Source organism: Vicia villosa, linkage group LG5 (assembly GCF_029867415.1).
Source record: "Vicia villosa cultivar HV-30 ecotype Madison, WI linkage group LG5, Vvil1.0, whole genome shotgun sequence".
Taxonomy (NCBI): domain Eukaryota; kingdom Viridiplantae; phylum Streptophyta; class Magnoliopsida; order Fabales; family Fabaceae; genus Vicia; species Vicia villosa.
The window spans coordinates 155,021,778-155,045,638 of record NC_081184.1 but is presented as its reverse complement, the minus strand read 5'-3'; the positions used below and the strand labels follow the sequence as shown (position 1 = coordinate 155,045,638).

At 34.6% G+C, this 23,861-nt stretch overlaps 2 protein-coding genes across 2 annotated transcripts; one reads left to right on the top strand and one right to left on the bottom strand.

Moving 5' to 3' along the window:
- Window positions 1-797: 797 nt before the first annotated feature.
- LOC131603349 (ubiquitin-ribosomal protein eS31 fusion protein-like) lies at window positions 798-1,457 on the top strand. Its single transcript, XM_058875645.1, has one exon. The coding sequence runs from the start codon at window positions 849-851 to the stop codon at window positions 1,314-1,316; it is 468 nt and encodes a 155-aa protein (XP_058731628.1). The 5' UTR covers window positions 798-848; the 3' UTR covers window positions 1,317-1,457.
- A 1,489-nt stretch (window positions 1,458-2,946) lies between these two features.
- LOC131603348 (sulfite exporter TauE/SafE family protein 3-like) lies at window positions 2,947-8,466 on the bottom strand. The gene is made up of 9 exons (XM_058875644.1): window positions 8,108-8,466; window positions 7,844-8,003; window positions 4,644-4,844; window positions 4,472-4,536; window positions 4,189-4,383; window positions 3,847-4,119; window positions 3,671-3,764; window positions 3,454-3,594; window positions 2,947-3,241 (listed from the first exon to the last, which is right to left on the bottom strand). The coding sequence occupies exons 1-9, from the start codon at window positions 8,330-8,332 to the stop codon at window positions 3,150-3,152; spliced, it is 1,446 nt and encodes a 481-aa protein (XP_058731627.1). The 5' UTR covers window positions 8,333-8,466; the 3' UTR covers window positions 2,947-3,149.
- Between the last annotated feature and the right edge of the window lie 15,395 nt (window positions 8,467-23,861).

Below are 23,861 nucleotides of genomic sequence, written 5' to 3'. Positions count from 1 at the left end.
TTGAGTTGGATTCTATATTGGTTGTTAAAGCGTTTGCTAATTAAGGCTTGTTATTCATGATCAATCATATTTATCGAGAAGAGAATGCTTGTGCGGACAAATTAGCTAACATTGGTCTTTATACACCCAATTTCATCTGGCTTGATTATATTCATGATAGTATTGCATTGAATTTCTTGAAAAACAAGCTATTTTTATCTTTCTTTAGAGTTAGACCTTTGTAGTGGTTTTGGTCTTTGTCCCCCTTTGGTTTCCTTTGTATTTCTTCCCTTTCTTACCTATATCATGGGCTTTGGCCTTTTTATTTTAAAAATAAAATAAAATAAAGACTACTCTTAAAGATTGAACCACATACTAACCATTTACATCTACTTATTTAACTCAAGTAATTTACATATGGACAAATTTATTGTAAAATATTTTTTTACAGGAAAGTTTATTGTCAAAATTTAAAAAATAAAATAAATACACTCGATAACATTCAATAAAATAATAATTTAACGTAATTAAAATACATACATAATATACTATTTTTTTATATGTAAATTTAATAAAATATATTATTTAATTGTGGGTTAATGACTTAATACCACCTTTTCTGGTGAATTTTATTTTTTAATTTTTCTGGTGAATTTTATTTTTTAATTTTTCTGGTGAATTTTAGTATTTTGTTTATAAGGAGTTAGAAGTGGATGGAATCAAATCTGGATTTAAAGAGGCCCAAAACCCAACAACAACCACAAAGCCCAATACCCGAAACCCTAATTTGCCTAGAAAATAAATTCCTCTGAAACCTAATCGCCTCATTCCCAAACCTTTGTTGAGAGAGCTTCACAGTTTCCACCAAGATGCAGATCTTCGTGAAAACCCTAACGGGGAAGACGATAACCCTCGAGGTTGAGTCTTCCGACACCATCGACAACGTCAAGGCCAAGATCCAGGACAAGGAAGGAATTCCCCCGGATCAGCAGCGTCTCATTTTCGCCGGCAAGCAGTTGGAAGACGGCCGCACTCTCGCCGACTACAACATCCAGAAGGAGTCCACTCTCCATCTCGTGCTCCGTCTTCGTGGTGGCGCAAAGAAGCGTAAGAAGAAGACCTACACCAAGCCAAAGAAGATCAAGCACAAGCACAGGAAGGTGAAGCTTGCGGTGCTTCAGTTTTACAAGGTGGATGATTCCGGAAAGGTGCAGAGGCTGAGGAAGGAGTGTCCTAATGCGGAGTGTGGTGCCGGGACTTTCATGGCGAATCATTTTGATCGTCATTATTGTGGTAAGTGTGGGCTTACCTATGTTTACCAGAAGGCTGAAGCTTGAGTATTGGATTTCTAGTGTTTTGATTTTGTTTTTGTTGAACTTTTGAATGTTTTGGATTTAATTTAATAGCTTTATTTTGAGACTTTTGTTATGTTGCTTAGTTGATTAAATATAAATCAGATTTTGCTCTGTTTTGAATTATGATTTGTGTTGGTTAGTGATGCTGGTTATACTCTAATATTTAGATGCTGGTAAATCAAACTGTTTTTTCAACTGCGCTGTGATATATTTGTTTTGTGAAATTTGGGGATACTGTTGATGATTTGATCTTATAGATAAGAAAGGTATATACCTGATATTTTGGCTATGTTTCTGAAAGAACTTATTTGTATAGTAAACCTGATTTCAGCTGATTTTCCATGTTAACTTACTGTCATGAAAACAATTTTTATTTACTCAATCTTCAATTGAGTTAAAAACAACTTGTTCACAAAATCCTCTCACGTTAAGCTATGAAAATTTTGTTCGTAACTTGTTTCTAATTTCATACTTATCTCATCTCATCAATTTTTTTGATCTTCAATTTTTTTGATCTTCAATTTTTATATTTTATGATAACCCTATTTGGACTCATCCATTTAGGTATCAATAACAAAAATTAAAATGGAAGAATATATTTTTCAATGAAAAAGTTGATCGCTCTTATCTCAAATTTAAAACAGTTTTTGGTGGTTTGATTTTTTTGTGGAAGATTTTAAAACCTTGTGCTTATACTTATGTTCTGTTTGTGTAAGGTAAATTCTTAACAATTGAATTTGAGGATTTTAAAATTTAGTGTTTTAAATTATCTCTTAAAGCAATTTGGAGGAAACACCTGTTTGTTTTGTTGTGCCTTAGTCTTCGTTAAAATTTTGATTTCCTAATGTTCTAGTTCTTTAAAAAAAATAAGTGCAACTTTTACTCATTTCAGTTTCTTGAACCCTATTTTTTCTCTCAATGCAATGCTAAATTGATATTTAACTAATACAGATTGGTTTTTAAAAAGAATTGGCCACATATTTGAGCAAATTTGAAAATCTTGGTTTACAACAAATTTTTGAGCAAATCAGAAAATCTTGGTTTACAACAACATTCAATTCCTTATGTAAACAAAGCCTTATTCCACTTACATGGAAAGTACTATTCTTTGTACTTCTAACCAGCCCCAAGAGACTTTTGGTCTCTAACTCACAACTCTGTATTCGCTTTCATACAAACAATTCATATATTCTACAAAAATTTTTTTGAGAAACATATTCCACAACTTTTGAATCTGTAATAACCGAATATCTGTTGTAAGCGCTACATGTTTTGAATGTCATGTCACTTTGTTTTGAAGAATTGACTTGCAAAGTTACACAGTTCAGGATTTTTTCATGCCCTACACTCCGAATGTTGTTTAATGGTTTTAAAGTAATTTGAATTACTATAAGCTAGCACCAATTACTTTTACTAAAAAAATAATCTCTAACAGCAATTCTCTACCAAAAGCAAACACAAATAAGTTTTACTCAGTAGAATCTCTAAAAAGCAACTCTCTACCAAAAGCAAACACAATTAAATTTTACTCAGTAGAATCTCTAAACAGCATTTCTATACCAAAAGAAAATACCAAATATACTCAAATAGATTCTCTAATAACAATTCACCACAAATGTTTTGCAATCTTTCTTTTGTTTCTGCCCATAATGTGAGGTTTAATGTACGAGAAATGATATAATGTACATGTTTGTTTTTCAATTAATAAGAAATATATTTTACACTGTTTGTTAAATTGAAATCAAGTTGGTTAGCAATCAAACCCAAAGTCTAAAGCATATCATTAGTCGCATGTAAGTTTTGCAACAGTGAACTTTAATTCCTAACCCTGTATTCACATAGGTTTCCAAATCCCATGTATTCCTTATTTTCAAGCCTTTTAATCAGATTTGCTATTCCTGTTCCACCTGTTATTTGAAGAGAGCAAACCGGTTAAGCTCAATGTACCAATCTTCTTTAACAACTATTGATTAATATTTGTATTGATTTTTCTCTAACTTTTTTTTAAAATTAAAATTCAATAAAACAAAACATATTTTGCTAGTCATAATTACTAAAAGGGTACCCACACATAATAATGAAAACAAACTAAGCAATTCAACAAATTAATAGCACTTGCCTAGTGATATTCCACTCACAAAAACTGTGAGGGCAAGGATGAAAATGATGATTGAAGCTCTCCCTAATAAGGCAATTAGCTTCCTCACCAAATGCTGCCCAACAAGTGCAGCAACAGTGGCTACAGCCACAAAGTAAAGAGCTGCAAGAATAATCAAAAGTTGAATATTAGAAAGTCCATCATAGTGTGCTGTTAAGCCATTAATCCATAGACTTACCATATGGAATAGGAAAACGTTTGAGAAGGTAATATTCCACCACAGACATAGAAGCAGAAAATGTCATTGCAAAAGTGGATGTAGCACTTGACACCTTCATAAAACACTCTTCAATCAAAATACAAAATATAGATTTTATGGAAGAGAGAACCATGCATGAAGAAACAAAAAGTTACCTGAGGAGGGATTCCTAGTCCAATGAAGAGTGGCCCTAAGATAAACCCTCCACCAAGACCAAGCAAGCCACCAACTATCCCAGCAATTATACCACATGAACAATACAGAATCAACTGCTTCACACTCCAATTTGTCTGTTCATCTCCCTTGGAAGCTATAACTCTTTTCCCTTTGTACAAAAGCACTGCCTCATATGAACTCACTCCTACAGTTATAGGTACCTGAGCTAGATTCAATATCCAATACGCCGCCGAGCAAGTTCTTGTATAATTCTGTTTCAAAACATAATCATCATTCTTTGTTTATACAAGAATATGAAAAACATCAAAATATATACTTACTTTTCCTATCTGTAATGCAAGTATCATGATCCACACACAGAAAAGAAGTCCAAGTTCCTTCCAATAAACATTCTCAATAACAGAAACCTTCTTTCTTGGTAAATTGGTATTGGTTTGACTTTCACTGACCGATTCTCCGGCTTGTAGATCAAGTACAGAATCTTCTATCCTTCTAGCATCTGATTCCCTAGCTTCCTGGAATTGTAACAGAATGCATTAAAAAACCGTCGAAATGAAGAAAAAAAGTTCAATTAATTAAAAGATTGAGTAATGTTCAAGTAACCTTCTTAGTACGTGTTTCTTTTTTCCACGTGTTAACACCTTTTAAGAACGCGTTAATAGAAATGCCTGTTTCACATATCGAAAACTACATCAATATGAATAATAAGCATTGTAGTTATAATGAAAAGAAGGAAAGAACAATTTTGAAGAAAGTGTTTTAATGGAGGAATTACCAGTGAAAAATATGATTAGTAAAGTTGTTATCATCCAATCAGGAAAAATGACATTAAAGGCAACACCGAGACTGATACCAAGCATTAACATTGGTTGGAAAAGAAGTGCTAGATCATAGTCAATGACAGGTAAGTCAAGTGTTGGGTGTCTTTTCTTCAAGTTGTATAAAACTGTTGCTCCTGCTCCTCCAGTAATCATAACTTCATTACAAATATAAGGTTTCAGAGACTAGTCAATAAACTTTGAAATTATGGTAATGGTGAATACACATTAAATGATTTTAAGTAATTTAGAATATCAAATGGCATAACACATGAAGTAACCGCACCTTAAACTCTACAGCACAATGGTAAATCACAAAGGAATAATATGGTCATATACAATATGGTCATAAACATGCTGAAGAAAGGGAGTGCCTAATTATCTATGGGAGAAACAACATCTAAATAGATGCCCAAGAAATATGTTGAAGGAGCTAACACATGAATATGTGGCAAGAACATTCTCGATCAAGTCCAAAGAAAATTGGATGAGAAGGCTCAATCAGAGGGTGATTAAAAATGGTGCATACAAACTCTATGATCCTAAAGGTGAAAAGAGAATGGTAAATAAAAATATGTGAAATTTAAAGAGACAAAAGGATTGAATTGGTAATAAAATGTATCAGCCGAAAGCAAACAATTCTACTTTTTTGACTTAGAACAATTTGAACAAGAAATGATTGAAATTGCTCTATCAGTAAGAGTCAAATTTTTATTTGTGTATTGTCGTATTTTATCATTTATTTCTAATTTAATTTTATTGATTTATTATAATTTAATTTTATCATTCTAGAGCTATCCCTTATATTTATTTAGGCTGAAATCGTTGCAATTATTTTTGTTTTGAGCAAATCGGTTAAAAGTGAGTTATGGATTACTTTAATCACTAGTTAGAAGTCTTACAATAATGTGTTTTTTAAATTTGATTCGAATCACAACTTTGACCAATTCAAATCAAGAATAAACAAGAAATTTGAATCTTGGTGTTGTAAATGTGATCCAAATCAAGGATATCTCTGATTAAACCAAAGACACCTTGATGCGAATCACAATTATGGTTGATTCAAATCATGACTAAATGAAATCTTTTGAAAATTACCTATGGCTGTGATTCAAATCATGATCTGAATCAAACAAGTCAAATCCAAAAGTCATCTCCTTGATTGAAGTTATTTTTTTCACCTAAATCAAATCATTATTGTAGATCCTGACTCAAATCAATTGCTTAATTTTTTTTTACCTATTTTATGCCTTGCCTCTAGCACTTATAAATTCATTTTTTTTCTCTCTACATACACGTCCATACACAAGTGAGTGAATCCATAATTCTCTCAACAAAAAAAAAAAAAAAACAAGAGTGTTCTTTCTTTCACAAACACCTTCTCCATCAAGTCAAACTTATAGAAAAACTTTATAGAGTGTTGATTTCATGAGCTTTGTTTTGGAGTTGCGCGAGATTATTCTGATAACCAATGATCTTCTCTACCTTGAACCAAAAACTCCATTGTTGTGATACTTAACTCAAAAGATTTATTGCAAGTGATTGTTGCAAAGTACATTAGAAATTTAATATTTTTTTTTTGTATATCAGATTGAAGAATCGATTTCTGACCATGATTTCTGGAGACTGACTTCCAGCAAGAAAAATATTAATTATTCTCTAGAGAAAATTTGGGTAGGGTCGAGTGAAAACCGTGCGAACGAAATTTTAGAGTTTCTATGATCCATCAGTAGAACAAAGGCTCAGACAAGAGAACTCTGACAGGATTGAGTGAAGATTATTTCAGACGAAATCTTGGAGCATAACTTTGGGCCTAGGAAGGTGGCTAGTTCAAGATCAAGTGAGGATCTTGTGAATTTGGTAGTTTTAATGTTCTTCTTCCAACATAAGGGAAATCTAGATTCAAAACTATGTTTGTTTAGCATTTTTGTTTGAAGTATTCAGTGTTGTTTTGATTGTCCACTGTATTAAAAATACTTGTATTAATTTGTAAAAATAGTGGAAGATCTCAAAGAATTTCTAAAGGGTTATCAATGAAGATTGGACTGTTTGTGTGAACGAATGCACTAAACCAGTATAAATTTGGTGCACAATTTCTATTTTCTTATCTTTTTTAAATTCCAACTTAGATTTATATGATATTAGGCTTTATCACTTTTTTTTAATCACATGTGGCTATATTTTGTATGTTTTATCTGTTTATAGTTATTTTTGTGTAAGTGAGTTCGTTGATAAGTTTAATAATTCAAATCTTCTTTTTGATGATTATAATATGCATAAAATTTTAATGTTAGATTGTCTCTTCCACTAATAAGATATAATTTAGGCACCTCGTGTAAATTAAATCCAATTAATTGACATATTGATTGTTTAGTGTCATCACCTTCCATCTTCATTTTTTTCTTCGAATATTTTGAATAAACCGTAAAATCAATTCAATAGTATTTTTTATAAATTTCCGATATCAAACTTTTCGCAATAATTTTTAAAAAAACTTTTTGAAATTAGTTTTAATGGAAATGGTCTATTCAACCCCTTTTAAACCATTCTACACACATTCTCCTCCAACATTGAAGGGTTCATAATTCAATAAAGGTTTGTGGAATATGCACATGAGCATGATGCATATACAGCATGAATTCAACAAACAAGCACAAGTTGATTGTATGCTTGTATTTTGCTGACAAGATCATAATTGAGAGTGATGAACTGAGATGGATAACTCTAAGAGATGCACGATGAATGAACAAACCTTATCAAAACCCAGCTTAGAGAGGAAGTATACTAAATAGATAAAAATATTATTATTCTTGACCATCTTGTTATAAAACAGTTACGTCAAAGAATAAAGATATTCTACCAGATACATTGGAAACTACCTAAAGAAAAAAAAGTTACTTAACCATGTTGTATTTCATGCTGGTACAACATAACAACAAAGTAGTACGTAGTTACTTAAGATGTTGCAATACTTAGAAAAATAAATAAATAAATAAAGAACAGTACTAGATATTTACTTGCATGAACATGAACTAAGACTATTTTTTATTGCCAATATTAATTTACTTTTTTCATAATTTTTTAATTTATTTTATAGTATATGAAAACATTAGCATTCATCATGAAGCAAATTAAGATAGTGGTAGATCTTTCTTACATTTTGATATTGCTGTTGCTGATTTTGCATCAAATCCAATAATAAGAGTAAGCATGGGAACAAATATGCCACCTCCACCAACACCTCCCACAGTTCCAAATGATGATCCTAGAAATCCAATTATGCTACCAACTACAATTCTCCATCCAAATTTCATCCCCTACATGCACCACAAAGATTATCAATTCAATATATGCTTATATATATATATACATAACCCTAAAAAAATCATGTAAAATTTTATGAAATATTGAACACTCTTACCGGCCAAGTGTGTTTATAAAATACTTTAGCATGATGATTAACATCAACTCCTTTGGTTTCATTACTTGAATTTGAAGCTGGTGCTGTTTTTTTGTTGGTGTATTGAGGAGAAGAAGTAACATAAGCTGAAAGAAGAAGAAGAAAAGAAATTATCAGAACCCTTGATCTTCCAGGAATTAACCATTTCATGTCCCTTCTTTTTGATCCATGCACAACCATCATCATCTTGTAAATATAGCTGATCTAGATCGTTAGATAAAGAGTAGTTTTCTATGTTTTGCTTCAAGGGTAAATGGATAAGATCAAGACAACCACACCATGCATGTAGCTAGAGATTTTCAAAACTTTCACATCAAATGTTATATAGCTGCTTGGTAAATGTTTAGAGTAAGAAAACAAATATCTCTGTAAATGCTTTGTATGCCTTACGCAAGGCAAACCTTATTATATATGAATATAAATTACTCAAATTAATTTGTACTTTAAGTTTTTTTTTTACATGTACCAATGTACATTTAATCACATGAAATTGTTCACATATATTTGTGGAGAAGCATTCGAATTTAGGGTCAGAACATTGCCGAAGGAAGGTTAAGGGAATACGAAAGTAGTAGAATACAAGGGAGTCAAACCTTTCTCAAGTCTATTATAGTCCATAAGAGCCAGGGAGACATTATTAAACTCACTTGAGGCTCGATGGAACTAGATAATTTGACATTTTACTCGTGTTTCTTATTTATAGTGGAACTAGATAATTTGACATGTTCTAAGGAAATAATGCACATATATACTAAAGAAACGAGAAATATATCGTGAAAGCGGGAAGAACAAGGTGAATGTGTGGGGCGCAATTAGGGCTGGCAATGAACCACACTAACTTGAAAATAGTTCGAAACTCGATTCGAAAATTAAATCGTTGAACTAGGTTCATGAACCAAATGAGCTGAGTATGAGCTAAAAACTAAGTTCGTTAATTAAATGAGCTGAACTTGAACTATACATAGTTCGACTCGTTAGGTTCATGAGTCAACTCGATTATATATAAGATAGATTATATTGTCTTTAAGAGTAGGTTTAAATATTTGCTCTAAACCTTAGTATCATATTTTATTTTAATCTAACGGTTTTAATTAATAGTTTATATTCTCTGGTGAGTAAAATATTTCTACAAATAAAATTAACATTTTATAAATTCCAATCTTATAACTTTTATTTTATTTCTATATTTTTTATTTAAAAAATATTAATTTAAGATGTCAAATATATATGTAAAAAAATAGACTTTAAAAAATTACTTTTAAATCCGTGAAATAAGCGAGTTGAACCTAATAAGATAAACCTAACGAGCTGAATCGAGATGTTCGTGAACTTCTAACAGGTTGAGTTTGACCTGAAAAAAAAGTTCGAGATAAACTCGAACTCAAACTCGGCCAATTCTTAACGAGTCGAGTTTGAGCTGGAAAAAAAGTTCGTCATGAACTCGAACTCGAATTCGAACTCGACCAATTCTTAACGAGTTAAACTGAGCTGAGGTGAGTTCGACTCGACTCGACTCATTTCCAGCCCTAGGCGCAATATGTATCACAAATAGCTGAAAAAATCATGAATTGCTTGATTTTTAAGTTCATTCATCAACAAAAATAATTAAAAGAAAAGAGAATTACATTTGAGATTTTAGTCGATCATGCATCGACTAATTTTTAAGTTCAACAATAAATTTGACACGTCAGAATAAGACACTACGACTAGTATTACTAAAAAAAATATAGTTTATAAAGTCAAGATTATGATTGACATATGCACTTGCATTCAAGAAAGAGGATTAGTAGTATATGCACCAACATCACCTTCAACTTTCAATATATTTGATTCATATAGACCTAACAATCCTCCACCTTTATTAGGAATGCCTACATGTGTATCATCTAATGCTTTTGGAGACATGTTGGTTGATCAACTTGAAGTTTGAGTGGTTATGAAATGTATTTCATTAAAAAACATATCGACCCCGGAAAGCATGACACTAAGTATTAAGTCTCGCAACAACTAAATTACTCGATCGAAACTTGTTGCAGTGTAAGTAGCAAGTGCAATATTATCGTATTCATAGAGACTAGTTTTATTTAAAGACTGATTCAATAATTCTTATGATTATAAGTAAGGTTTGTTTATAACTCACTACTACCATTAATACATTTCATGACAACATTTTTATTTATTTTTTAAAAAAATATTATATATTTTCTTGGTTTTTGAATATAATCTAGAGAAAAAGTAATTCATTACATGCTTCAAATCTCAACAATTTATGTTTTTATTTCATTAAAAGTGGTGTCTTTTTTTTTTATTTTATTTTTTATTTATAAATTAAATGATCTATTCCTTAGGTTTCTTTAATAACTAAGGGGTTACATAATCAAATTTGACTATAAAAGCACTTGTTCATTAAGTTTTACCCTAAACCTAACTCATCTATAGCCGCTCCAAACTCGTCCAGATTATTTTTTTGGGTGGATTACTAGTCAGAAAAAATCTTCAAGGTTCTGTGTTATATGTTGTTCTTCTAACACCAACCTTGAACAAATTTTTTTTTTATGCTCTTGTAATCTATCTCACCTAATTTTGTTTTTGTTGTTGTTGTTGTTGTATTTGTTTCTATCTCTTGTAAGACGATTGTAATATTTTGGGATAACCTTCCTATGTTGTCAGTCAAAGAAATCAATGAATAATTTTTTATTTCCTTGATTGATAACATTGCAAAATTTGGATCCGATGGAGAAAACAGCTGCAATCTCTGTTTGGTTTTCAGGAAACCCTAAAAGTGGTTACTAATGGAGTTCCTATGTTGGCTGCAAATGCATCCGACGCACAAAAAACTGCCCACACCGAAGCCAAGAAGAAGGATTGCAAGGCTGCGTATTTCATTCAAAAGGTGGATTATTCTGCAAATTTCGATAGAATCTCTCATGTTGAATCAACGAAGGAGGCATGAGATATTCTTGTCAAATATTATGAAGGAGGTGAGAAAGTCAAGGTTGTCAAATTGCAGACCTTGCATCGATAATATGAATTATTGTCGATGGGAGAAGACAAAAAGGTTGCAGAGTATGTGTCGAAGGTGCAGAAACTCGTTCATCTCATGAAGGGTTGTGGTGAAACCTTAACTGATAAGATGATAGTTGAGAAGGTAATGCGTACATTGACCTTTCACTTTGATCACATTATCGTAGCTATTCAAGAATCCAATCACCTTGAAACCCTAAAATTGGAAGATTTGGTTGGTTCGTTGGAAGCACATGAAATTAGAATTGTCGAAAGGAAAGGAGTTCAAGATTCGATACAAGCTTTGAATGTTCACTCATGGAAAAATAATGGTGGTTCCAACAAATTCAAAGGCAAATTCAACAAAAATCAGGGCAAGAAACCTTGGTCGAACCCTCGCAAGCAATAGGTCGAAGATAGGACATCTGAATCCTCAAAAGGGGAAGAATGAAACTATCGAAAGGACAAAGAAGATAAAAAAAGGTAAATGTGTGTTATGTTATCATTGTGAGAAGTGGGGTCACTTGTCTAAACATTGTTGGTACACAAAAGATAATGGATCGACAAAAGGCAAGGGCAAAGGAGCGAACCTTGCACGCCAAAATTCAAATGATTTTGAAGGTATGATGGTTATGGTTGCAGTTGCAGATAACCAAGTCGAATCCAAGACCTGGTTTGGTATAACTGATGAAGTCGAAGTTAAAGGAATTGTTGAGAATCCAGTCGAAGTCAAAGTAGAATCAGACAAGCCATTGATGAGCTCTAACTTCGAAGAAGAAATTGCTGAAGTCGAAATTGATACAATTGTCAAAAATCCAGTTGAAGTCGAAGCAATTACCAACATTCCAGACACATCCGAAGTTGAAGAAGGTGAGGCTCCTACAAGCCAAAGACCTAAAAGAACTGGATTTCTTCCAGCAAGACTTCAAGACTATGAAGTGGTCGGTGATGATGAAGTCACACCAGATGGAGAATTAGTTCAACTATAGCGAGGCTTTAAAGATTCAATAGTGGAAGTTAGCTATAGTCGAAAAGTTACAAGCAATCGAAAGAAACAACACATGTGATTAGTCAAATTGCTAGCACATAAAAAGCTATCAATGTAAAGTGGGTGTTCAAACTGAAACACAATGCTGATGGGTAAATAGCAAGACATAAAGCAAGGTTAGTAGCTCGAGGATTTCTTCAAAGATCAAGGCTCGACTAATCTGAAGTATTTGCTCCAGTAGCAAGATTAGAGACTGTTCGACTAATGGTAGCATTGGCATGTAGCTAAGGCTGGTCGATATTTCACTTAGATGTGAATTCGGCATTTTTGAATGGTCCACTAGACGAAGAGATTTATGTCACACAACCTCTTGGTTTTGTGATTTAGAAGGAAGCGAGTAAAGTACATAAGTTACACAAAGCACTTTTTGGTCTCAAGCAGGCACCTAGGGCATGGAAAAAGAAGATTGACTCATACTTAGTCGAATTAGGATTTGTCAAATGCAAATCTAAGTATGGGGTCTATGTTCAGGTTGTGGCACAAAATATAACAATCATCTGATTAAATGTCGAAAACTTGCTGGTAATTGGAAATAGCTTAGAGAACTTGTCGAAGTTTAAAGAGCTGATGATGAAGGAATTTGAAATGTCAAATCTGGGAAAATTGTCTTATTTCCTAGGCATGGAATTTTAAATGTCGAAGCAAGGTGTGGTGCTACATCAAAGGAAGTATGTCAAAAAGATACTAAAGAGATTCAGAACGGATGATTCGACGAATCTTGCATCCTCACCTGTCGAACCAAATGTGAAGTTGGAGAAGAATAGAGAGGAAGATAAAGTCGATGTAACTTTGTTCAAGCAAATTGTGGGATCTCTTAGGTATATGTGCATTAGTCGACCTAATATAGGTTTCAAGGTCAGATTAGTGAGCAAATACATGAGTGAACCAAGAGTGTCACAAATGAAGGTTGCAAGAAGAATTCTAAGATACTTAAAAGGATCGATAGAGTATGGAATTATATTTCGACAAAATTTTGAAGACAAAGAAGCAACAATTACTTGTTTTTAGATGCTTATTGGTGTGGATATAAGGAAGATTGAAGAAGCACAACTGGATATTTCTTTCAAGTATTTGGTGCCTCAATTTCATAGTTTTCGAAGAAAGAACCTGTGGTGGCATTATCATCGTGTGAAGCTAAATATAGCAGGATCCTATGCTACAAGTCAAGCAATTTGGATCACATCAGTACTTGAAGAAATAGAGGTCGAAGTGAAGAAATCTTTTGAGTTGCAAATCGACAACAAGTCAACCATTAATTTAGCGAAGAATCCAGTTCTGCATGGAAGAAGTAAGCATATCGAAGCTAAATTTCACTTCATGAGGGAAAAGGTAAGTCGAGGTGAACTTGAAGTTAGACATTGCTCGAGTGAAGCATAGTTGACCGACATGTTCACCAAAGGATTGAAGATTGACAGATTCCTAAATTTGAGAAATAAATTAGGAATAGTTTAGATTGACTATTTTTAGAGTTGTTTGACAACTTGGATTACAGGGGGTATGTTGAGATATTATTGGGATTTATTAAGATATTATTGGGATTGATATTATTAATATAATATCAAATATAATCAAATGTAATAATATCAAATATAATCCAAGTTGTGTAAGACCAAGCTCAATCAGAGTTGTATATAAATAATCATAGCCTGTATCATTATTTGTACACTTCAATTCAATAATAATTCTTATTTCCTTATTCTCTCTTTTTCTCCTCATTAAAAGTGTCTCACGCACTAACAACTTTTAATTTTTTCCATTCACTATTTTCTGCGAGTAATATAATACCATAGGTTCTTTTATAAAACCGAGGGGGGAATTCCTATTTTATTTTATTTTTTAATTTAAAAAGAAATAACCTTTACCATCGGGTTTATTAAAGAACCTAGGGGTATAGTTACTCACTACAATACTACAACAAATATATGTCGCATATTCATAAAGTAGCAATGCTCAAGATATTGCCAACACATTAATCCATAATAAACTCTTTACATCCAATAAGAACGTGTACAATTGTTGTTTCTACCTCTTGCAACACCATTGTTATATTTTGGGATAACCTTCCTATGTTATCAGTCAAAGAAATCATTGCATAATATATTATTTCCTTGGTTGATAACATTATGAAATTTATTCCTAAACATACAATAATATATTGCAAGCAACATTGTTGTTTCACATAATAGGATCTGAAAAAATTTGTTTTGAATATTGCATCACACAAAGAAGTGTTGAATGATTAAAAATTAAAAAAGGAAACAATACATGTTACTTTTAATTTTTTTTCATTACCAATTTTTTTCCGAGTAATATATTACATAGGTTCTTTTATAAAACGAGGGGAAAATTCCTATTTTATTTTATTTTTTAATTTAAAAATAAATAACATAACCTTCAGTTTTATTAAAGAACCGAGGGGTATATAAGTGTCAAAATGTAGTTATTTTGTGTGTGTAAATAGTGACACTTATCGATACTTTTTGTTAATATCGTGTGAATAATTCCCCGTTTTTGTTTAATTTCGCATAGTTTGAGTTTTGTTACTTTTCGTGTAAATATGTACCGTTTGATAGTTTTGTTTTATTTTTGTAGGTTTTTCTGCGTTGTCGGAGCCTCGAGGAATAAAGTGTCGAAGACACGTCTGTGAGGGCGTTTTGAGAAATAAAGTTGTTGTTCTGGTGTAGAGCGCGTCGCGCGCTGTAGGAGCAAAAGGAAATAATTTTGGCAGAACTGAGGGCGTGTCGCGCCGACTTAGGGCGCGTCGCGCGCTAGGGCTGTTTGGTACATTTAATAAAGGGCGCGTCGCACCGACTTAGTATGCGTCGTGCGCACTACGAAATTTTGTTTTTGTATAAATAGTTCAGCTTTGTGTTTTTAGGTTTTTATCACCTCTTCTTGGACAAAGATGAGCTCTGATCCATTCTTTGTAGTTTAGAGGTTCAAGCAACACTATTGGGTGTCTCATCATGTCGATTTAGCTCGGGTGGTCTCCGATTGTGCCGACAAACACGAGAAGTTTCCGCTTGTTCTTCTTCTTCTCTGTGACCCATTCCATTGGTGGGGTTTGTATGTATAGTTTTCCTCTCTTGTATGTATATTTGTTGATCTTGGGATCGTTTATATATTCGTTTTACAAATCATCATTGTTGTTGTTCTTGATCTTTTTGCTTAAATGCTTCGGATTTGTGTTGTTGCAGAAATGGACATCATAGATCTTGATTAGGAATGATATATGTTAGTTTCTAGGTTTCATACATGGATTTAGAGCTAATAACCGTAATGGGTATCAATTTTAATGCCTCAGTGTTGTTTGTGTCGGTGAAGAAATCGTTGATGTGAATAGTACGGTTGAGCTTTCGTTGGTGTTGCAGAAATGGACACTGATGTTGTGTCTTGAATGATGCCTGGTGATTTTGATGCGTATTGTGAGTGTTGAGCGATAGATCTTCAAATTTAAGTATTAGACGGGTTGAGTAGAAATACGATTCCAGACTAAATTCTCTTAAGCTACAATAGATTGTTTATGTGCTTTTATTTACTTTTCCCGCATTTATCTTTCCGCACCCAATCATGAAACTTAGAGCGCGAGATAGTCGAACGGTATTTTTTCTTTACCAATCTCTGTGGACTACGATACGATATAACCTATATCACCCGGTAATAAATAATTACTATTACTTTTTGCTTGCCGCTTTACCGCTTCAACATATAGTTATTCACTACAACACTAAAACAAATATATGTCGTACATTCATAAAGTAACAATGTTCAAGATATTGCCAACACATCAATCCATAATAAACTCTTTCCATCCAATAAGAACGTGGACATTGACACTATTTATCTTGGATGCTATCTTCTGAAACTTCAACATTGATAATGAAAGCATTTGACATGAAAACAGTGAAATTTAAAGAAGCTTGGAAAAGATTTCCGGTATGGATTGCAAGTGCAGAAAAAAATTGTTCCAAGGTTGGTGTTCTTGCATAATTTCTCATCTTCTAACTGGAATTTTATGTTATGTATCTAACAATTTTTAATGTTATATTAGAAATTGGATGCGTGCAAAGTCATTGACCTTGAAAAGTAATGGGTATGCAATAAAATCTGGATTTGTTCTTCTCTAAGAATAACAATGATGATGATGAATCAGATTTGACAAAAATTATATTTGCAGATTGAAACCAAAGGGTGAACTCATATTATTCCTGAGTCCATTGATTTTGTTTTTAACTTTAATAATGGAGGATCAAGGATGTCCCCGACAATTTGGAGGTCCTATGCAAATTTTAAAAATTTGCCCTAATAAAAAGGAAGGTAGAGAAATAATATCACAATTTCGTATTTTTTTTAAAAAAATACATTTATATAGTGTTATGGACAAGCATGACGGCTAAAAGTGGCTCAATCCATATTCGCTCTCAGAACGGCCCACTAGCCTTGGCCCAATCACCTAAGGACAATGGAAACACCATGTCTCCTGCCCCTCCGTCAAGGGACACTCCTCCATAGGGTTCGAGGTTAACACATCATTGTTGCACTCGACCTGGCTTTCCCCTGAGCCTATAGCAAGGCAGTTCATCTGCTCCTCAATCGAGGATAGACGGCCCCTTACTCGCTGGACATCTCTATCGACCAAAGATACACCTCTGCCCGACCAAAGGCTAGTTTCGGACAGTCTCCCAAGATTCCTAAACATACTCCTAAAATCCTGGCAGTCACGCGTTTTGGGCATAGATCCTCAACCCAGCCCAAAACGTGGACCAATGGCCAAGCGTTGGGGGACAATTTAAAAACATCTCAATTGAAAGGGTCAAGTAACTCAATTTTAAACCCTTGAAACACTAAAACGTATATTTGCTCCCACTTACTCGATCGTCAAAGTGCCTTGCAAGTACACCCCCTTCCCCTCATCACCAACAATGTGCAGACGTCTCTGGCCCACTTCCTGGTTCTGATCACCCCCTAAATCAGTGGCACCGACTGTGGGAAAACTTGCTCACTCCGTCTTTTCCTTCTCTTCATACAAAGACCAAAACAATCTTCAACAATCACACCATGGCTAGTCTTGATGTTGATCACAATGTACATAACACCGTTATCTCTCCTGAGCATAAATCCAGCCTCAGCTTTGCTAACCCCTCCCTAGAGGACGTAGTCCCTCGGAAAAGGTATGGTGCCACCGCATCTCTATCCTCCGAAGATATTCGTGATCTTGGCGACCAAAATGCTGAGCCCAACAGGTCAAAAAAACCCAAAAAAGCGCGTCGGAACCTTCCTAGATCCCCTTACCGGCCAACGTCGACCCTGTCCCGCAGATTCTGGTCGAAGCCCTGAGCAAGACCAACTCCCCGATCCTTCAGCGAAACAAAAGGATCGGGGAGTTGGAGGAAACGCTCTAGCCAAACTCTCCCCCACGTCACGAAGACGCCGATGGCGTTCTCTGAGTCCCTTCCTGCGACCGAGAGAACATCGCTCGAATCAGAGAAATGCCAAGGTTCCCGCAACCAAGAAGCACAAGCGCAACTCTCTTTGCCATAACCAAATGTCTGCGGCGCCCAAGAAGAGTAAGGAGAATCCCCGGGCAGAGAGCCAACAAACACCTCCTAAAGATCTAACAAGAAGCTCGTCTGCTCGATGAGATCAAAGACGTCGCGGATCCCCTGCTTGTTCCTTCAGTTCCAGCGACGACCAAAGTTATTATTAGGAAAAAAATTAATCATAAATAATGAAATTTCATTTTTGACACTTAAGTCATGTTCAATGCGGCCAAAGAGGTTTTTAAATGGAGGAATCAATATTAATAAAAAAATAAAGACCAAAGTTATAATTAAGCCAAAAATTAAAGAGGTTTTATGGAAGAATTTATATTCTTTCAGTTTCAATTGGTCTATTACAGTAACGTATATTTGTTGGAAAAATCGGTATAGAAAAAATAAAAGAAGAATTCACAACACAAGAACATAATATAAAAATTCTAAAATTGGAGAAAAAACCACGAACGTTATCAAATGACAAGCAGATAAAAATATTATGTGAAAATTGTTACAATACATAATTTACTCTCAACCACCATAAACCCTCATTTTTACTTTTTTTTATAAGCAAGTTGAATTTTTAATTAATTTCAAAACAATTTTTTAAGAAACGCAAAACCAAAAAAAAAAAAGTTTTAAAATTTTTGTTTTTGTTTTAATGTTCTGAAATCACTCTCAATAGTCATCAAATACTACTCAAGCCACCATCAACCCCACTACCAACCACCGTTAGCTATCGGTCTAAGAACTACTTACTACTTTCAGCCACCACTTCAACCATCTCCAACCATCACTCTGACCATTGTCTACCACCGCCAACCACCACTATTACCACATTCGATTACCATTTTATCCATTATCATATCAAATCTCACCACCATTAACTTTCATTAACACCACCACTTTGAGCATCGTTGATCACCATTTCATCCACCTTTGATCACAAATCTGGTCATCCCTGAACACTACTCCAGTTAGACATGGCAACACAAACCGTACCCATGGATATCCACTAGAATTCGCTCTAAGTTTAACAGAGAAAGCACGCTTTAATGGGGACTTTGAATCCACTCTCTTTATATTAATTTTTATTTTATTATTTAGTTATGATAATTTAGAATATTAGTTGTATGAATTGTTATTTTAGTTTGTGCTTTATTATTTGAAATATTTGAAATGACATTAAACTTTTCAGGAATGTTTTACTTTTTTATTTGTGATGTAATTTGATAATCTGGAAATGGACTATTCTATTAAAATATTGATTACCTTTTATATATATATATATATATATATATATATATATATATATATATATATATATATATATATATATATATATATATATATATATATATATATATATATATATGTGAGTGAGATGGTGATACTCAAACCATACTCGAACCTATTTGGGACGAGTTTGAGATTCAATTCTTCATCTCCGAAGAAAATTGGGTTGGAGAACGATGTTTACAAGGAAGGTAAACATCGTCTCTGCTCCACCTTGTTGTCATGCTTAACTCCGACAATCACTAACCACCACTCCTCCTATCTCTATCAACCACTACAGATCACCAATCTAACCACCAATCACTACTACTGACTACTACTATAATCACTACAAACCACCAATGACAATCACCCCTAACTACCATTGTGACCACTACTAATCACCTCTCCTGCTACCTCCGTCAACCATATTTGATCACCTATTTGACCACAAATCTACCCCATTGACTATTACTCTAATCACCACATATCATTATTGATCACGGTCATTAACTACCACTCTAACCACCACTAGTCACCACCACATACCACCATTCGGATTATAATCGATCAACCACTTTACCCTTAATCTACCGACAAGACAACCACCATTTTAATCACTTGTATTAAAACTAATGCTCAACAAATATATAATTATAATATTTCAATCATTTTACAAAGTTTTATTTAGATTACAATATATTTATCATGAATATTTATTTTTATGTTTATATTTTAAATTTTTTAAAAAAAAATTGGAATTGAATTTAATTCCAATTTTTTTAATATTCAAAACAAGAATTTATTTTTAGTTTTAGAAACTTTCAAAACAGATAATCATTCCATCTAAGCTCATTAAATTATAGATAATTGTATAACTAGTTATGTCGGTACCTGTCTTTTTCCCCTTCTTAGTGCTTAAGACATCCCCTTTTGGCTTGTCATTATTACTTCAATCTTCCCTATCAATCTATTCCAACACAAAAACAATTGGTTCCACTGTGTGCATGGTGGACCGTTGTCTCAATTATAATATATGAAACAACAAAATGTGTAGGTCTATTATTAAAAAGAAGACGTAACTAATCGATTGCAAAACAAAAATTTGATGTGATTGATGCCCTAAGAAGATAAATCTTCAATTTCAAGCCGAATAGCTATTGGATGCAGTGTAGTCCAAATTCAACATCCTTCCCGGGTGCTTGAACTGGGCCACTTCATGAGTCCATGATTGCCAAAGATGATATGCTTGCCTCGATTCATTGTATAATTAATTGAAGGTTTTGTTTTGATATTTTAAAAATAACTGAATATAATGAAATGGAATGAAATAAAAGAGAATATAACGAATTGGTTTAAAGATTCAATGATACTGTTTAGATATTTTATGAGCCCAACAAATAAGACTTTTAGTGATTGAAATATGTCTTAAAGTTTTATGTGATGAAGAAAAAGAAAATATATTATGATATTATCAAAAATCTAAATGCAGACAAGTAGTCTGGTCTGAACAATTCACGATATCGAGTTTAATTAGTTTAGTTCATGGATCCGTTCATTAATGTTACTATGAGATATTGGATCGAACTCTAGTATTGTCGAAGGGTAGCTTCTTGGTTCGACAGTTTGACAGAGTTAAGCATGAAGTCGAAGGATTGTTCACATGCTGGTGTCGAAGTGTGCATGTTGTAGTCGAAGATGGGTCTAGCATGCAGATGTCGAAGATGCTAGGGTTGTTAGCATGTTAAATTAGGTTTTAGTGTTTAAACCCTAATTTGTTAAGTTAGCTTGTTTATTAAGTTGGCTTGTGTAATGGGCCTTGCTGAAAAAGCCCATTAGTTAGTATGTTAGGTTTTATTATAAATAGCATACTAGTCTCTCATCATTGCTAAGCTGCAAATCCTAATTTAGGGTGAGAGAGGTTATTTGTTATTCTTGTAAACTTGTAATCTTGTTTTAAGAGAAAGTGAAAGAATAGCAGTTATAACCAATTATTGTGTTCCTATCCTCTCTAATTCCCTATTATACTTTGTTATTGGTATCGTTTTTCACAACAAATTGGTGCGGTGAGCGTGGAGAAGATGCCTTCAACAAAGTATGAGATTGAAAAGTTCACCGGAGTGAATGATTTCGGTCTGTGGCGCTTGAAGATGAAAGCCCTACTGGTTCAGCAGGGTTGTTTGGAAGCGTTGAAGGGAGAGGCAGCCATGAATGCAGAATTGACGGTAGCGGAGAAGACGAATATGATCGAGAAAGCACACAGCGCAATTTTGTTGAGCCTTGGTGATAAGGTTCTCCGGCAGGTATCAAAGGAGACGACGGCATCAGGGTTATGGGTGAAACTTGAAAGTTTGTATATGACCAAATCGCTGGTAAATCGACTCTACCTGAAGCAAGCTTTGTATTCATTCAAGATGATTGAAGACAAAGTATTGGCTGAGCAGTTGGATATGTTCAACAAGCTGATTCTTGATCTTGAAAATATTGATGTGAAGATCGATGATGAAGATCAAGCGCTGTTACTATTGTGTTCTTTGCCTCGATCACATGCTCACTTCAAAGAAACTCTCTTGTATGGAAGGGAGTCCCTGACGTTTGAAGAAGTTCAATCAGCCTTGTACTCTAAGGACTTGAATGAACGAAAGGAGCATAAACCTTCGACTGTTGGCGAAGGTTTGGCCATTAAAGGAAAACTCTTACGAAAGGATGGTAAGTTCGACAAGAAGAAAGGCAAAAGCCAGTCGAAGACTTACAGTGGTGAAGCATCTGGCATTCGATGCTACCATTGTAAGAAGGAGGGTCACACAAGAAAGGTGTGCCCTGAACGCTTGAAATATCATGGAGGTAAGGATAATGGCAACGCTGCCATTGTTCAAGATGATTTCGAATCATCTGATGTTCTTGTGGTTTCAAGCAGTGACTCTAAGAAGGAGTGGATTATGGATTCAGGTTGCACTTGGCACATGACTCCAAACAAAGACTTGTTCGAGGAATTATGTGATCAAGATGGTGGATCAGTATTGCTGGGAAACAACAAGGCTTGCAAGATTGCAGGTGTTGGATCTGTGAGATTCAAGCTCCATGATGAGTCAATAAGGTTGTTGACTGAAGTCAGGTATGTTCCTGATTTGAAGAGAAATCTGCTTTCTCTTGGTGAATTCGACAAGAAAGGATATGTTTTCCAAGGAGAGAAAAGTATCCTAAGAGTCATGAAGGGTTCGAAGGAAGTCTTGAGAGGCGTGAAGAAACAAGGCTTGTATACCCTTGAGGCTGAAGTTGTAAGTGGTTCGACAAATGTTGCATCCACGAAACCTTTGTCGAAAACAGAAATCTGGCACATGAGATTGGGCCATGTCAGTGAAAGGGGTCTGGTCGAATTAGGGAAACAAAATCTGCTTGGTGGAGACAAAGTCAAAAAGCTAAAGTTTTGTGAACCCTGTGTACTTGGAAAATCTTGCAGAGTGAAGTTCAACAAAGGCAAACAAAGAACACATGGATCCCTTGATTACATCCATGCTGATCTTTGGGGGCCTGCAAGGTGTCCATCACATTCAGGAGCAAGGTATTTTCTATCCATAGTAGATGATTATTCCAGAAAATTATGGGTATTCATCCAGAAGACTAAGGATGAAACTTTTGAGAATTTCAAAAGTTGGAAGACTCTGGTTGAAAATCAGACTGGCAGAAAGGTCAAGAGGTTGAGAACCGACAATGGCCTTGAATTTTGCAATGAGGCATTCGACAGTTTTTGTGCTGCCTCTGGTATTGCAAGGCATAGAACTACTGCAGGTACTCCACAGCAAAATGGTTTGGCTGAAAGGTTTAATCGAACTATTTTGGAGAGAGTCAGATGCATGTTGACTAGTGCGGGGTTAACAAAGGTGTTCTGGGCTGAGGCTGTTTCGACAGCAACATATCTGATAAACAGATGTCCTTCGACAGCGTTAGATATGAAGACACCTGAAGAAGTTTGGTCGGGACATCCACCAGATCTCGACAAACTGAGAGTATTTGGCTGCGTAGCCTATGCTCACATTAGGCAAGACAAGGTCGAACCTAGAGCTCTGAAATGCATGTTCATGGGATACCCTGAAGGAGTCAAAGCTTATAGGCTATGGTGCCTAGAGCCAGGTCACAGGAGGTGTATCACCAGTCGAGATGTAGTTTTCAATGAAGCTGAAATGGCTTTTAAGAAAACTGATGATGTTGGTCGAAGTACAGAAACATCTGACGAAGAGCTGGAACAGGTAGAGATTCCTGTTGAGGTGGAGCATGTTGATGATGAATTGCATATCCCAGATGAAGTCGAAGAAGAAGCAGAAGATGCTGAAGTTGAGGAAACTGACGATGACTACCTATTGTCGAGAGATAGGTCGAGAAGAGTCATCAAGCCACCTCAGAGACTTGGATATGCAGATCTTATAGCTTATGCCTTAATCTCTGCAAGTGAGGTTCTAGACGAAGAACCTAGAGACTATAAGGAAGTTATGAGGAGTCGAAATAAGACTGAATGGCTGAAGGCCATGGATGATGAGATGAAATCTCTTCATGATAATCATACTTGGGAACTGATCAAGAAACCTGTTGGGGCAAGGTTAGTCAGCTGTAAATGGATTTTCAAAGTTAAGGAAGGAATTGAAGGAGTGACGTCGAAAAGATACAAGGCAAGGTTAGTTGCAAGGGGTTTCACTCAGAAAGAAGGTGTCGACTTCAATGATGTGTTTTCTCCTGTTGTGAAGCATAGGTCCATTCGAATGTTGCTTGCCATGGTGGCACAGTTCGATCTTGAACTGGAACAGATGGATGTGAAGACTGCGTTCTTGTATGGTGATCTAGATGAAACGATCCTGATGAG